General features: G+C 37.5%; 1 protein-coding gene across 4 annotated transcripts in view; it reads left to right on the plus strand.

Moving 5' to 3' along the window:
- PDE1B (phosphodiesterase 1B) overlaps nt 1-14136 on the plus strand; it is a 657058-nt gene that overhangs the window by 626571 nt on the left and 16351 nt on the right. For all 4 annotated transcript variants that reach the window (XM_033937713.1, XM_033937714.1, XM_033937715.1 and 1 more), the window contains one exon: nt 6915-7022. In XM_033937713.1, coding sequence (XP_033793604.1) covers nt 6915-6997 — 83 coding nt within the window. In that variant the 3' untranslated portion in view covers nt 6998-7022. The remainder of the gene's footprint in view (nt 1-6914; nt 7023-14136) is intronic.

Genomic DNA, 14136 nt, shown 5'->3' on the forward strand with positions numbered 1-14136 from the left:
GGAACAGCAATGAGAACACAAAGATTTCAGCTAATAATAATAAACTTTTATTAATTTTAACAGGGGTCGCCATACAGCAAATTACTCAGAACTGGAAGGATTACACTAAATTGAATTACACTTTTTGGTGGAATTCAATTTGTCATATATATAAAATGGAAAAAGTATTGGCATTACAACAAGGTTATATTAAAAAATTTAATAAAATATGGGGACCATTGACAAATTATTCTACTGATCAGATATAATAACACATGTATAGAATATATAGAAGGGGAAGGGAGGGAAAACTATTGTAATATTAATATGATATAAAATTCTGATAAAGGGTTTATTTAATTCACATTGTAAGAACATTTAATAATAATTTCAAGTGTTTTTTCATAATTGAATGTATTACATGTATTTCACTTGATGTAAGAATTTAAAAAAAGAATAAAAAATATTTATTAAAAAAAAAATGACCACTCACTAATGGTGAAATTAAGCCACCCTTTTTTTCTAACATAAGCCACAGTAGAGTTTTCTAACGCAACTGGGAGTGCTAAATGCTCCGATGCGCATAGGATTCTGAGTGACAGAGCAGCTTTGGAGCATTTAGCGCTTTGGGCCATGATATAAACCTCTACCATGACTTAGTAAAAAGGGTGGGGGGGGTTAGTGCATGGTCATTAATTCATAAAATGGGAAAATCGGCCATTTTCTGGCCATGTGAAAAGTGGCCTTAGCACGGGAGACTTATAAGGCCATTTTTCCTTGCAGTTTAGTAGAAGGGCCCCAAAGTTTCTAAAAATGTATATGTCTAGTAGGCAGGTCAAGTCAAGGTTTATTTATTGATATTTAATACAACATAAGAATAAAAGAACATAAACAACACATAACAAGTTATAACAAAATAACTAATGGCATCACCTTCATAAGTCACTAAATAGTCTGCTCTTAAATGGTATTTGAACATTAGTCTTTATTATCTTGTTTAATATGCTTTTCATAATATGAACTTACAAAATCCCGATTTAAGCCCCAAGGGGCTGTTTTCTAAAGAAATTTTTAAAATCAAAACTAAGGACCCCTTTTACAAATGCAATGCAGGCCGTTCAATTCCTAACAGTTAAACTGGAAGGAGGAGCATGTTCACATCTGAAATAGCTAAAAGCCACTGCCAAACTCTAAAACATGTCACTTAATAATACTAAAAACACTGGTGACATCATCGGAATTGTGGCCAGCTGGAAAGCACTAAAACAAAAATTAGATCAAAAGTATGTGTTATGCCTACCACAAAATGCAAATTATTAATTAAAAATGCTGCTACAATAGTTGAATAATTACAATTCAGTTTACTATGTGCAATTAGTTACTAACAGCTGGGATATATAAAAACCCAATATCAAATCATGTTCAAAACAGAGAGAGAAATAAATAAATATTCCATAAATAAGGTTAACTCAGTAAATAGTGGTAAATAATAGAGAATGACACGGGGACAAATTTTTCACTGAACCCACGAGAACTCATTTTCCCATCCCGTTCCCGGACGTTCTATTCCTGTCCCTACCGCATTCCTGCATCTGCACAGGCCTCAAACACTTTAAAATCATAAGTGTTCAAGGCTTGTTCAGGTAAGGCAGAGCTTACAGGAATGGGACAGGGACAGTGGCAAAACTCCCCATGTCATTCTCTAGTAAATAATTCAAATAATAGGACTATAGCCTGGCTGCCTGAGTAGGCCCATTCTTACTATTGGAAGCTAAGCAGGATCAATCCTGGCTAGTACCTGGATGGGACACCACCTGGAAATACTAGGTGCTGTAGGCTGAGGGGTCCTATGTTGGGCAGCAGCAACACAGTGGATTCACACACTGTGCGGGAGAAGGCAATGGCAAGCCACTCCAGTACTCTGCTGTGAAACATCACAGGGTGGATTCTTCCTCACTGTGCATGTTCTTATGAGTCGGTGGCCAACTCGATGGTACGATCCATCCATCAATAAGTCCATATTCTTATAAAACATACAGGCCCTACACCACAGGGCTACCCAGCTTTTCTGAAACGGGTGATGCTTCAAGGCAAAAAGACTATATTGTTTCTCTGGCTGGAGTGACGGGCCCCTAAGAACATAAGAATTTGCCTCCGCTGGGTCAGACCAGAGGTCCATCGCGCCCAGCAGTCCGCAACCGCAGCGGCCCATCAGATCCATGACCTGTCATGTTTACTTGATTTAGCCCTATAGCCCCCTTGTTTTTATCTTTACTCTTTCCATACTCTTATCTACCCTTATCTGTATCCCTCAATCCCCCTATCCTTCAGGAATCCATCCATTCCCTCTTTGAATCCCCGTAGCGTACTCTGCCCGACAACATATGGAGGATGCATATGACAACTATGCTGAAATTGGAATGCACACAGCTGAGACCCCTGGATTCCCCAGCTAGCCGGCGGTTTATGCGCATTTGGGGACCTTTCTGGAACTCCTTCTCCTCAATTGCACAGAGCAAACTTTTGAACATCTGAGATACTGTGTGAGACAAGCTGTATATCGCTTGTTTACGCTACTTTTTCTTGTCCTCTCTTTTCTCTCTTTCTCTTCGTTTGCTCCCTTGCCTTCAGTTGGGTGTTTGAGTGTGTGGGGGTTGGGTGGGGTGGGAAGTTGAAATTGAAAACTGTTTGAGCTTGTTGTTTGCTGCTTTTGATATACTTTTCACTGAACTGCAGGTATTTGTGTTAGTTCTGGCTGCTTCTGGTTGCTCAATAAATATGATTTAAACATAAAACATACAGGCCTCCTTTTACTAAGTCACAAGTGCTGTGCCCTATGGGCATCAGGACATTTAACGCATCAGCCTGTGCTTTTGGGCTTAGTAAAAAGAGGAGGATAATTTGAACAGATGCATAAACAGAAAGACATATATCCGTCATAATTTGAACATTATAAAAACACAAGGCAGATCACTACATAGATAATTCCTTCAGATTTACAGTTGGAGAAATGTCTTGGTAATTACCTTTCACCAGTTTTATAATATATGAACATTTTAGTTTTGAGATTTAATCCACAAGCAGACAGCACCAGCACCCTTTTCCTTGCCTTTATTTTTGGCTAACCCCCCCCCCACCCCCCCCCCCCCCCCCCGCCCTATGCCTATGTGGTGGGCTGCCTCACTTTGCAACAGAAGTGGAAGTAAAGGGCAGACTGGGATTTTATAGCCTATGAACATTTTCCGTGCCTGCTAGGCTTGCCCCTCTTACACAGGAACATAAGAACTGCCGCTGCTGGGTCAGACCAGTGGTCCATCGTGCCCAGCGGTCGGCTCACGCAGCGGCCCTTAGGTCAAAGACCAGTGTCCTAATTGAGTCTAACCTTACCTGCGTACGTTCTGGTTCAGCAGGAACTTATCCAACCTTTTCTTGAATCCCTGGAGGGTGTTTTCCCCTATAGCAGCCTTTGGAAGAGCGTTCCAGATTTCTACCACTCTCTGGGTGAAGAAGAACTTCCTTACGTTTGTACGGAGTCTATCCCCTTTTAACTACTCTACCTTGGAGTGGGTGAACAATCTCTTTTTCTCTACTAAGTCTGCTTCAGGAGTGAGACTAGGAGATATTGAGCATGGACACAGGCTCCAAGGCCCTGCACTGCCATTTTCTTAGGCTGTGGCACTGTGAGAAATTTCATAACCCCTTTTTGTCTGTTTTAAAAGGGGCATATTTAAAAGACATAAGGCGTCTTCAACTTATACAAAACACAGCAATAAAGATAATTTCAGGCTCAAAAAAATTTGACCATGTCACCCCATTACTGCAAAAAGCTCACTGGTTGCCAGTTACATATAGGATTACATATAAAATAGCACTTCTAGTCTTCAAGACTATACAAACCAACACTCCGGCATTTATAGATAGGGTTTTGATTCCACAGAGCTCATCGAGAGTTCTTAGATCTACTTCACAGTTTACCCTTAATGTTCCTTCCTTGAAAATTATCGGAACACGCCGTGCTTCTATTTTTTCTGTGACTGCTCCAATGACTTGGAATTCTCTTCCCTTATATCTAAGACTCGAACAAGATTTGCAGAAATTTAAGAGTAGTTTAAAGTGCCTTCTTTTTAAAGAAGCCTTTAACTGAAAATACAATGTCCAACCAAGATGTAATACTTTACGATTTCAGCCATCTCCAAATTAAGATTTTTAATAGCTCTTTTATTCGACCCCCATCTCCGCCAGCATTCCTCTTCTTCCTAACCTCCTTATGTACTTCCCTTTTATGTACTTTTTCTTTAAAATTGTATTTCCTCCCCTCTTTCCTACTGTTTCCCGTGGCTTTAAAAAGCAAATACCCAAGTAGGTCTGGTAACGAATTATGTATATGTGATTTCTCTAAAAACATATTTTTACCTTTTGTACAACGCTTTGTAATTTGGTAAAGCGTTCAATCAAATAATATGAATAAACTTGAAACTTGTTTTAATTAGATTGTAAGCTCTATTGAGCAGAAATTGTCTCTTGCATGTTTAATGTCCAATACTGCATATGTCTAGCAGTGCTGTAGAAATGATTAGTAGTAGTAGTAGTATGGCAAAGGTGGCAGGACATGTCCGGGGAAATCCGGACGTCTGGTAACCCCTAAGCCAAAGTATTCAACAAAGAAATGTTTTGAGTAGATGTCTGAAAGTAGAGACAGTTGGTTCATTTCTTATAGACAGGGGGGAGGTCACTCCATAATTTGGGTTCCAGGTAGCAGAAAGCTGTGTCGTTGTGAGATAGTGAGATGGAGGGCAGTCAACCGCTGGCAAAGAGAGTAACAAGCGATCAAATTTGCAAGTGATGAAACAGTTTTAAAGCAGTTAAGAGCACAAGTAAATTACAGAAGAATTGTCAGACTGGAGAGCTGTGAAAAAACAGCCTATGGGAACCACTGTTTACAATGATAAACTAAACTAAACCTTAAGTTTATATACCGCAACCTCTCCATAAAGATAGAGCTCGGCACGGTTTACAGGTACTTTAATAAATGAGGGAAAAACATAATAAGAATTAGTGGTTATAAAGAGGGTGATGAGCTTTACATTTTAGAGAAAAGCCAGGTTTTCAGATGCTTTCGGAATAATTGGAACGAGCTCAGATTCCACAGCAGGGCAGGAAGGTTATTCCAAAGCTCAGTGATTTTGAAGAAAAGAGATTTCCCTAATTTTCCTCCATGTTCAATATTTTCAATATTATTAATGCCACTTTCAATTTAATTATTCTAAAATTTGAATTCATTACCTAATGATTGATTTCTTTAATAACTATAAATAAATAATCATAAAGTGCTCAGTGCCACCACCAGGTCATTGGTAATGAAGTTCAGACCACCATAGTTTTGGAACCATCATTGCACTTTACTGTTCTCTTCCTTCCTTAAACATTAAGTGCCATGGTATAAACTTTACTCAAAAATCACTGTAAATAAAATTGCTAATACAGTTCTTATATGAATCACTTTAAATGTGTGTTTAAAACTGTACTTATCTTGTTGTGGCCTTCCTATCCAGCATTTTACTATCATGTGCCATGAACCGCTTTGGACTAATCCATATAAAGTGCTGGGCATCTATTGGGGAAATTGCATTTAACATGGACAAGTGTAAAGTGATGCATATGTGTAGGGCTTGTGTTTTCCCCTCTCCCCAGCATGCAAAACTAAACTAAACTAAACCTTAAGTTTGTACACCGCATCAGCTCCATAAAGATAGAGCTCGGCACGGTTTACAGGTAATTCAATAAAAGATGAGGTTGCCTGCTATAGACTATGGGCTCCTTTTACTGCGGTGCGTTGGGGCCTTAACGCGTGGAAGAGCGCGCGCTACACCTGCATTGAGCTGGCGTTATTCTGGAAGCGTACCACGTGGTTTAGCACGCGGTAATTTTGGGCGTGCGCTAAAAATGCTAGCTCACCTTAGTAAATGGAGCCCTATAAGCTGAGAGAATTCCTGTGACCTGAGATCTTGCCTCACCTCTCTTATTGACTTGGTGTGACCTTGGGCAAGCTGATGAATTGCCTTACCCCTATGTTTACTATGCAGAAATGGAACAATGTATAGTAGTGCTAATTTGTTGTTTTTTTTTTCAAGCTTTTCTGAGCTAATATTCTGTTTCGTGAGTTAATTTTTTACTTTCTGAATATCATCTTTTTTGCAGGTTATTAGATTTGTCCTGCTTGATTGAAGTAATGTAGTAGATGAGCGGCTGAGATGTAATTTATGGGTTGAGATGGTATAATCTTATGATTTTTGTTGATGTAGAGCAATGGTTCCCAAACCTGTCCTGGAGGACCCCCAGGCCAGTCGGGTTTTCAAGATAGCCCTAATGAATATGTATGACAGAGATTTGCATATAATGGAGATGCCAGGAATGCAGATCTGCTCCATGCATATTCATTAGGGCTATCTTGAAAACCCAACTGGCCTGGGGGGTCCTCCAGGACAGGTTTGGGAACCACTGATATAGAGGATCTTTATGTCGTGCAAGTCTTGAAATATGTATGCAATATGGTGGGCTGCCTTGGATAAAGGCAGATTAAAAATGTTTTAAATAAAATAAATATTTTTAATATCCTTTCTCCCTTCTTGGAACTTTTTGTGCACTTGCAACACTAGAAATTTTTTTTTGCTCCACTCTTGTGACTGCTTCCAAAACCGTAAAGCTTGTAGGGGTCTTTGTTGAATGAAGCCTGCTGCGTAAAATTCAAATGTTACTCATTTTAAGCTAAATCACTCCTCTATGCATAGCCAAGGAAGGCTGCTTTCAAATTTATTTAGTGTATTTATTCAGTTTTCTATATCGTTCTCCCATAAGAGCTCAGAACGGTTTGCATGAATTTATTCAGGTACGCAAGCATTTTCCCCTCTTTTCACCAGCTCTCTTGTCTCCTCCAGGGATAACTAACCAGGCCTCTATTGATGAGTTGTCACCATGTGAGGAGGAGCACAGTACGGAGGAAAATGGCAACGTGGATTAGTGCTCGAGATGTCTACAGAAAAAGGGTAGGTGTTAAATGTTGTCAAATAAGCAATCAGCCAGACACTTGGAACTGCTGTTCTTCCAAGGCTATAGTAAAACAAAATGGCTTCAATAGAAGAAAAGGAGTGATTGAGAAGTGACCCAATTAGGCTTGAAAAACTGCTCAGAAATATGAAACTCTGAAGGGAAGCAGTTAAACCTCCCTTGGAGAAGAGTTCACCTTCCAGTCACTGCAAACTTAACAAGTTTATGGGCACACTCAAAAACTCCAAAGATGTTTAAAAAAACAAAGTTTCAAAGTCTTTCTGTTTTATGCAAGAAATGTCTTCATTTGGTAAAAGTTAAAACTGCCACCACTGAGTTATTTAGCTCTGTTTATTGTCTTTGGGGGTCTTCCAAGGCTGGCAGGGAGGCGCTACACTTCTGGAGGGGCTGCCTTTCCATCACTGACACTGCAGAGCTAACATTGTATAGTATTAAGGGTTGCGTAAGGTAGGTGAATTGTATTGCTGGAGCTGCTGTCCTTCATGAATCTGACACTATAGGGGCATGCATTAAGGGAGGCACTGGATTGCAGGAGACACAATCTTCTGGGCAAGATTAACACTATGTTGGGCTGAGGCAAATGTATATTTGTGGGATCCTATAATTAATCTGCAGTTCTCTGTGGGGGAGTTTTATCAAGTTTCAAGTTTATTTGGTGTTTTATATACTGCCTATCAAGGTTTATCTAAGCCAGTGGTTCTTAACCTGGGTTCAACTGAACCCCAGGGGTTCGATGAGTCAGTCTTGCGGGTTCGGCGGAGGTCAAAACACACCTCCAACTCATATAGCGCTTCGGTCACATTCAATCATCTATCAGTTATTCAGTGATTTTGATCAAGACTGATCGTGTACTCGGTTTCTTGATCTATCAATCTGTAACTAACGCCTTATATACATCAATCAATTCCTGATCAAAATTTGTGATTTAACTGATAGATGATTGAACGTGACCGAAGCGCTTATGATTCGTGATGATACGCCCCGCTTGTCCATAATTGGCTGCAGGTGATCACGCAACATCGCTTGGCCTATCTGTGCTGCAGGGGATTTGATGCGCACAGTAGTCGAATTGTAACTGTTGTGATGGTATGTCGTGTGATACCTATCTTAATATTTTAATCCCTTACTAACTATGTCGAGCAAAATACTAAAGTGGTCGGACGAATATGTACAATATGGATTCACATGTATAACGGAACGTGATGGGAGTCAGCGTCCTAATTGCATGATTTGCAATGCCAAGTTGAGTAATTCTAGTCTAGCTCCGGCAAAACTAAGGGAATAAAGAAGGGTTTGATGAACACGCATATGAAACTGGTGGGGTTCAGTACCTCCAACAAGGTTAAGAACCACTGATCTAAGCGGTTTTACAATCAGGTACTCAAGCATTTTCCCTATTTGTCCCGGTGGGCTCACAATCTATCTAATGTACCTGGGGCTATGGAGGACTGAGTGACTTGCCCAGGGTCACAAGGAGCAGCATGGGGCTTGAACCCACAACCGAGGCTGTAGAATCAACCACTGTGCCACACACTCCTCCATAAATACCATAGATACTGTTGTCTCTTATATATGCTTCCCGCAATAGGGAACTTCCACTCACAACCTACCTCCTCTTTTTACCCTCTTCACACCAGTTCATGTCTTCTGAAGTGGCTTGGAGTGGAGGAGCATCTAGTGACTTTAGTGTACCAAGGTCAGGACGGTGGGGTGGTTTGCCCTGGGTGCAGGCATTTGGGGAGTGTGTGGAGTGGTAACTGGGCCACGGTCTGCATGTAGGCAGCCGTCGGTTCCACCTGCCCCTGGCTGTTCTGGGGCAGGGGATAGCAGAGCCTAAGCCACACACAGGCAGACCGTAGCCCTGTAACTGCTCCATGCATCCCCTAACTGCTTGGAGAAGGGGGTGCTCCAGCTGAAGGAGAGGGTTCTCTGCCCCAAGTGACTTCTGAGCCAGGTACACCACTGCCTAGTGATTAGAGCAGTGACCTTTGAACCAGGAAAGCTAGGATTCAAATCCTGCTTCGCTTACTGATACAGAGCTGGAGCAAGCCATTTTCACCCTCCATTTTTTCTAGAAGAAGCTTAGATTGTAAACTCTGTGGGCCAGGGGCCTACCAGCTGTATCTGAATTTGTAACTTACCTTGAGTTTGGATTTGAAAAGGGAACTAAAATTCAAATCCAAATGCTCAGACCTTGCCTTACATACAGAAGTAGGTGGGCCCACAACATAGCTTGTGAGTACCATTAATTTTGTCCTTGCATGTAGTCAACAGTCTGCCTTCCATATTTAGGACCAGTCTCTGCAACTTCCCAGGGCTGTTTTAGAAAGATGAGCTGGGGCAGAGGGTGGCAGAAAAGAGAATGATGGTCTGTGCAAAAGGGTAGGAAGAAGCAGTCAGGCAGCCAGGGAAGATTGTGGAGTTCATAGTCCTAGGGAGGGACTGGATATGATGAAGGACTTCTGCTTCTGGAGTTCATGCCACAGAAGACAACCATAGTCAGGGAGAGTTACACCAACACAGTGATTGCTTTGCGGGAGTCAATCAAGGAGAAAAGATGAGGGAAAACTCACAGCAGACGTGCTGCTTCTTCAAAACAATGCGCTGGTGCCCATTTCACGTCAATCACAGGCTGCCTTCTGAGAACGTGGGTTTCAGCAACTGAACCATCACCCTACAGTCCTGACCTGGCTCCCTTGGATAAATTCTTGTTCCGAGTTTTGAAGAAATCTCTTCATGGACATCATTTTTAAGTGATGAAGATGTCAAGGAAGCTGTGATGTCCTGGATTAAAAGTCAATCAGAAGAATTCTTTTCAAAGGGGTTAAAGTCATTGCAGGAAAAGTGGATGAAGTGTACGGAGCTATCAGGAGACTATATTGAAAAATAAAACAAACGTTTTTTGAAAATTCTTCTTTCCTACTGAAGTAGATAAATTATTTTATTTATTTAAATTTTTATCCCATTCTCCCAGAAGCTTAGAACGGTTACATTATTGAACACCCCTCAGGATGCCAAACACAATATGTGTTGCCTCTTTAATATTGGTGGTACTCAACACCTGCTGGCACTAAAGAGCTGGCTCCTATGGCCAGAGGATCTGGGTTGTTATTTTTTTTTCTTTTTCTTTTTTGTATAAATATTTTTTATTCTTTTTTTTTAAAATTCTTACATCAAGTGAAATACATGTAATACATTCAATTATACAAAAAAACACTTGAAATTATCATTAAATTTTCTTACAATGTGAATTAAATAAACCCTTTTTCAGAATTTATATCATATTAATATTACAATAGTTTTCCCTCCCTACCCCTTCTATATGTTCTATACATGTGTTATTATATCTGATCAGTGGAATAAATTGTCAATGGTCTCCATATTTTATTAAATTTGTTAATATAACCTTGTTGTAATGCCAGTACTTTTTCCATTTTATATATATGACAAATTGAATTCCACCAAAAAGTGTAATTCAATTTAGTGTAATCCTTCCAGTTCTGAGTAATTTGCTGTATGGCTACCCCTGTTAAAATTAATAAAAGTTTATTATTATCAGCAGAAATCGGACTTTGTGTTCTCATTGCTGTTCCAAATAATATTGTATCATATGATAGTCCAACATGATTTTCTAATAAATTATTAATTTGGGGCCAAATTAATTTCCAAAAGGAATTAATGCAGGGACAAAAGAATAGTAAATGGTCTAATGTCCCCACTTCTATCTTACAATGCCAGCATCTATTAGATCTACTACTATCTAATTTTTGTAATCTCGTTGGGGTCCATAAAACTCTATGTAATAAAAACAACGATGTTTGACTCATAGATGCTGATCTTGTAGTATGTATTCTCCAGGACCAGAATTTTTGCCATTGAGATGGAGAAATTATCTGTCTTATCTCAATACTCCAAATATCCCTAAGTCCTGATCTCTTTTTTTTGTTTAAAAATTCGTTTATTTTCTTATACCATTTTGCGGCTTGGTGTCCTAGAAAATCCGCTTGAAAACAAAGGATTGGTAAACTATATTGAGTGTTAAGATTCTTCCATTCAGGGAACCCTTCCTGAATGGCCTGCTTCAATTGCATCCATTTAAAATATTGTGTTTTATCTAATCCAAATTTTTGTTGCAATTGTGAAAAACTAAGCAGTGATCCATTTACTATTACATCTTTTAAAGTTCGTATACCTGCTTTTATCCATTGTTTCCATACTATTTTAAATCCACCAATTTTGATCCTGGAGTTTACCCAAATAGATTGATTTAAAGATTTAGTCAAAGGATCTGGTGTTAAATTGCTTATAAATCTTAGTGTTTTCCATGTATCTATTAGAATTCTGTTGTCCTTATATCTCCTAGGCATTGTTATACTGATAAAATGTTCTGGATGTAAAGGAAACATGAGGCGCCATTCTAAATATAACCAGTCGGGTACATTTTCCATGAGATCTGGGAGGATCCAATACATTCCCTGTCTTAAAATATAGGCTTGATGGTACCTATAGAAATTTGGAAAATTTACCCCTCCTTCCTTAATTGTTTTTTGTAATGATGCTAAAGCGATTCTTGGTCTTTTCCCAAACCAAACAAATTTTGTTAGAATATTGTTTAATTTTTTATAAAATGACCCCTGAAAAAATATTGGAATCATACTCATTTGATAACAAACTACAGGTAAAATCATCATTTTAACTGTTTGGACTCTTCCCCACCAAGAAAGATGTAAAGGATTCCATTGCTCGCAGATTTCTGTTATTTTTTTTAATAAAAGTTTTTCATTCTCTTTTACTGTGTCATCAATTGTATTTTTTATAAGAATACCTAAATATTTTAGTCCTTCCTCTTTCCATTTAAATGAATATGAATCAAATAGTCCTTTGGTGCAATGGATATTAATTGGAAGAACTTCAGATTTTTCCCAATTGATTTTATATCCAGAAAACTTTCCAAACTTTTCTATTAAATTAAGTAGATGTGGAATGGTGTCTTCTGGTTCTCTTAAATATAATAATATATCATCTGCATATGCAGATAATTTAAATTCCCAATTAGAAAATGTGATTCCCTTTATTCCCTTAGTTTGATTTATTGCAATTAATAAGGTTTCTAGAACGATATCAAATAGTAAGGGAGATAAAGGACAACCCTGTCTAACTCCCCTTAGCAAGTTAAATTTATCAGATAAATTATTGTTTATATTTAATCTTGCTCCAGGGGAGCTATATAATGTTTGAATCATTTTAATAAAACCAGGTCCTATACCAAACCATTCTAGAGTTTGATACATAAACTTCCATTCTACTCTATCAAATGCTTTTTCTGCATCTAATGATATTAGAAAAGCTGGATCATTCAAATTTTTTGCTAAATTTAGAGAATGAAATGCTAACCTAGTGTTATGTGAAGAATGTCTTTTAGCAACAAATCCAGTTTGGTGTATATCAATAATAAAAGGAAGAGCTTTTGCTAATCTTATAGCTAGCACTTTAGCAATTAATTTAGCATCTACATTCATCAAAGATATAGGCCTATAATTTGTTATCAATGTCGGATCCCTGTTTGGTTTTGGTAAGACAATTATAACAGAATCAGCCATAGTTCCTGTTATATTTCCATTATTTATTTGATATTGATATAAATTTAATAGATAAAGTAATAAAATATTTTGAAATGTTTTGTAAAATTCAACAGTATATCCATCTCCACCTGGAGTGGATCCAACTCTAAGAGCTTTCAATGCTGATTCTACTTCTTTTAAAGATATATGTTCTTCTAAACTTCCTTTTATATGATCCGGAATATTTGGTCCAATAAATGCCTTTAAAAATTCTATACCATCTTGTTCTTTATTTTCATAAGTATCAGAAGTGTATAAATCCTTATAAAAATCAAGAAATTGTTTTATAATATCTTCATTACTAGTGTGTGTATTGCCCTGTTTATCCTTAATTGCAATAATCTTAGATTTTCTTTTTTTTGCTTTAATAAAATTTGCTAATAATCTTCCATTTTTATTTGAATTTCCATAATACTGTACTTGCCGACAGAACATATCTTTCCTTACAAATTGAGAAGAAATCTCATTATATTTAACTTTTGTTTTTAATAATTTCTGCAATGTATCGTGTTCCCATTTAGTAATTAATTTTTGTTCTAATAATTTAATTTCTTGTTCCAATTGTATAAATTGTTTTTTAAGTTGTTTTTCCATATATGCAGAATATGATATGATATTTCCTCTCATTGTTGCTTTATAAGCGTCCCATAAAATTTCAATGTTTATGTTATCCAAATCATTAAATTGAAAGAATTCATGCATTTTTTCTTTAATATTTTCTATAAATTTTATGTCTGCAAGTAAAGCATTGTTAAATCTCCAAATTGGTTTAGAATAAACAGATATATCATTTTGTAGATCAATCCACACACCAGCATGATCTGATATAATAATAGGATCAATAATTGCTTTCATCACTTTTTGTGCTATGTTATTAGAAACAAATATATAATCAATTCTTGAAAAGGATTTATGGACCTGAGAACAAAAAGAATATTCTTGATCATTAAAATGAAGGATACGCCATATATCTACTAAATCACAAGTTTGTATCAAATTATCTAATCCTAATGATTTCATTATTTTACTTGGTTTTTTATCCAAAATAGGATCCATTACAGCATTGAAATCTCCAGCTACTATTAAATTAGAAGCAGCCAGTGGTAGTAATATCTGTTGAATATTTTTGAAAAACTCCATTTGATTTGAATTAGGAGCATATAAATTGAATAAATCCAGGGTTGTATTCCTCAGATTCATTTTAATATGTACCCATCTTCCTAATGGATCAAATTTTATTAACTTAAAATCTGCTATACATTTTTTATTTATGAGAATAGCTACTCCTGCTTTTTTTCCAACAGCAGGTGCATAAAAACATTTGGCCACCCAACCCTCTTTTAGTTTATTAGATTCAATACCTGACAAGTATGTCTCTTGTATGAAATAAATATCAGCTTTTTGCTTATGAAGAAAATTTAGTACTTTCTTTCGTTTGATTGGATGGTTAAGACCATTGACGTTAAGAGAA

This window comes from Geotrypetes seraphini, chromosome 3, assembly GCF_902459505.1.
Source record: "Geotrypetes seraphini chromosome 3, aGeoSer1.1, whole genome shotgun sequence".
NCBI lineage: Eukaryota > Metazoa > Chordata > Amphibia > Gymnophiona > Dermophiidae > Geotrypetes > Geotrypetes seraphini.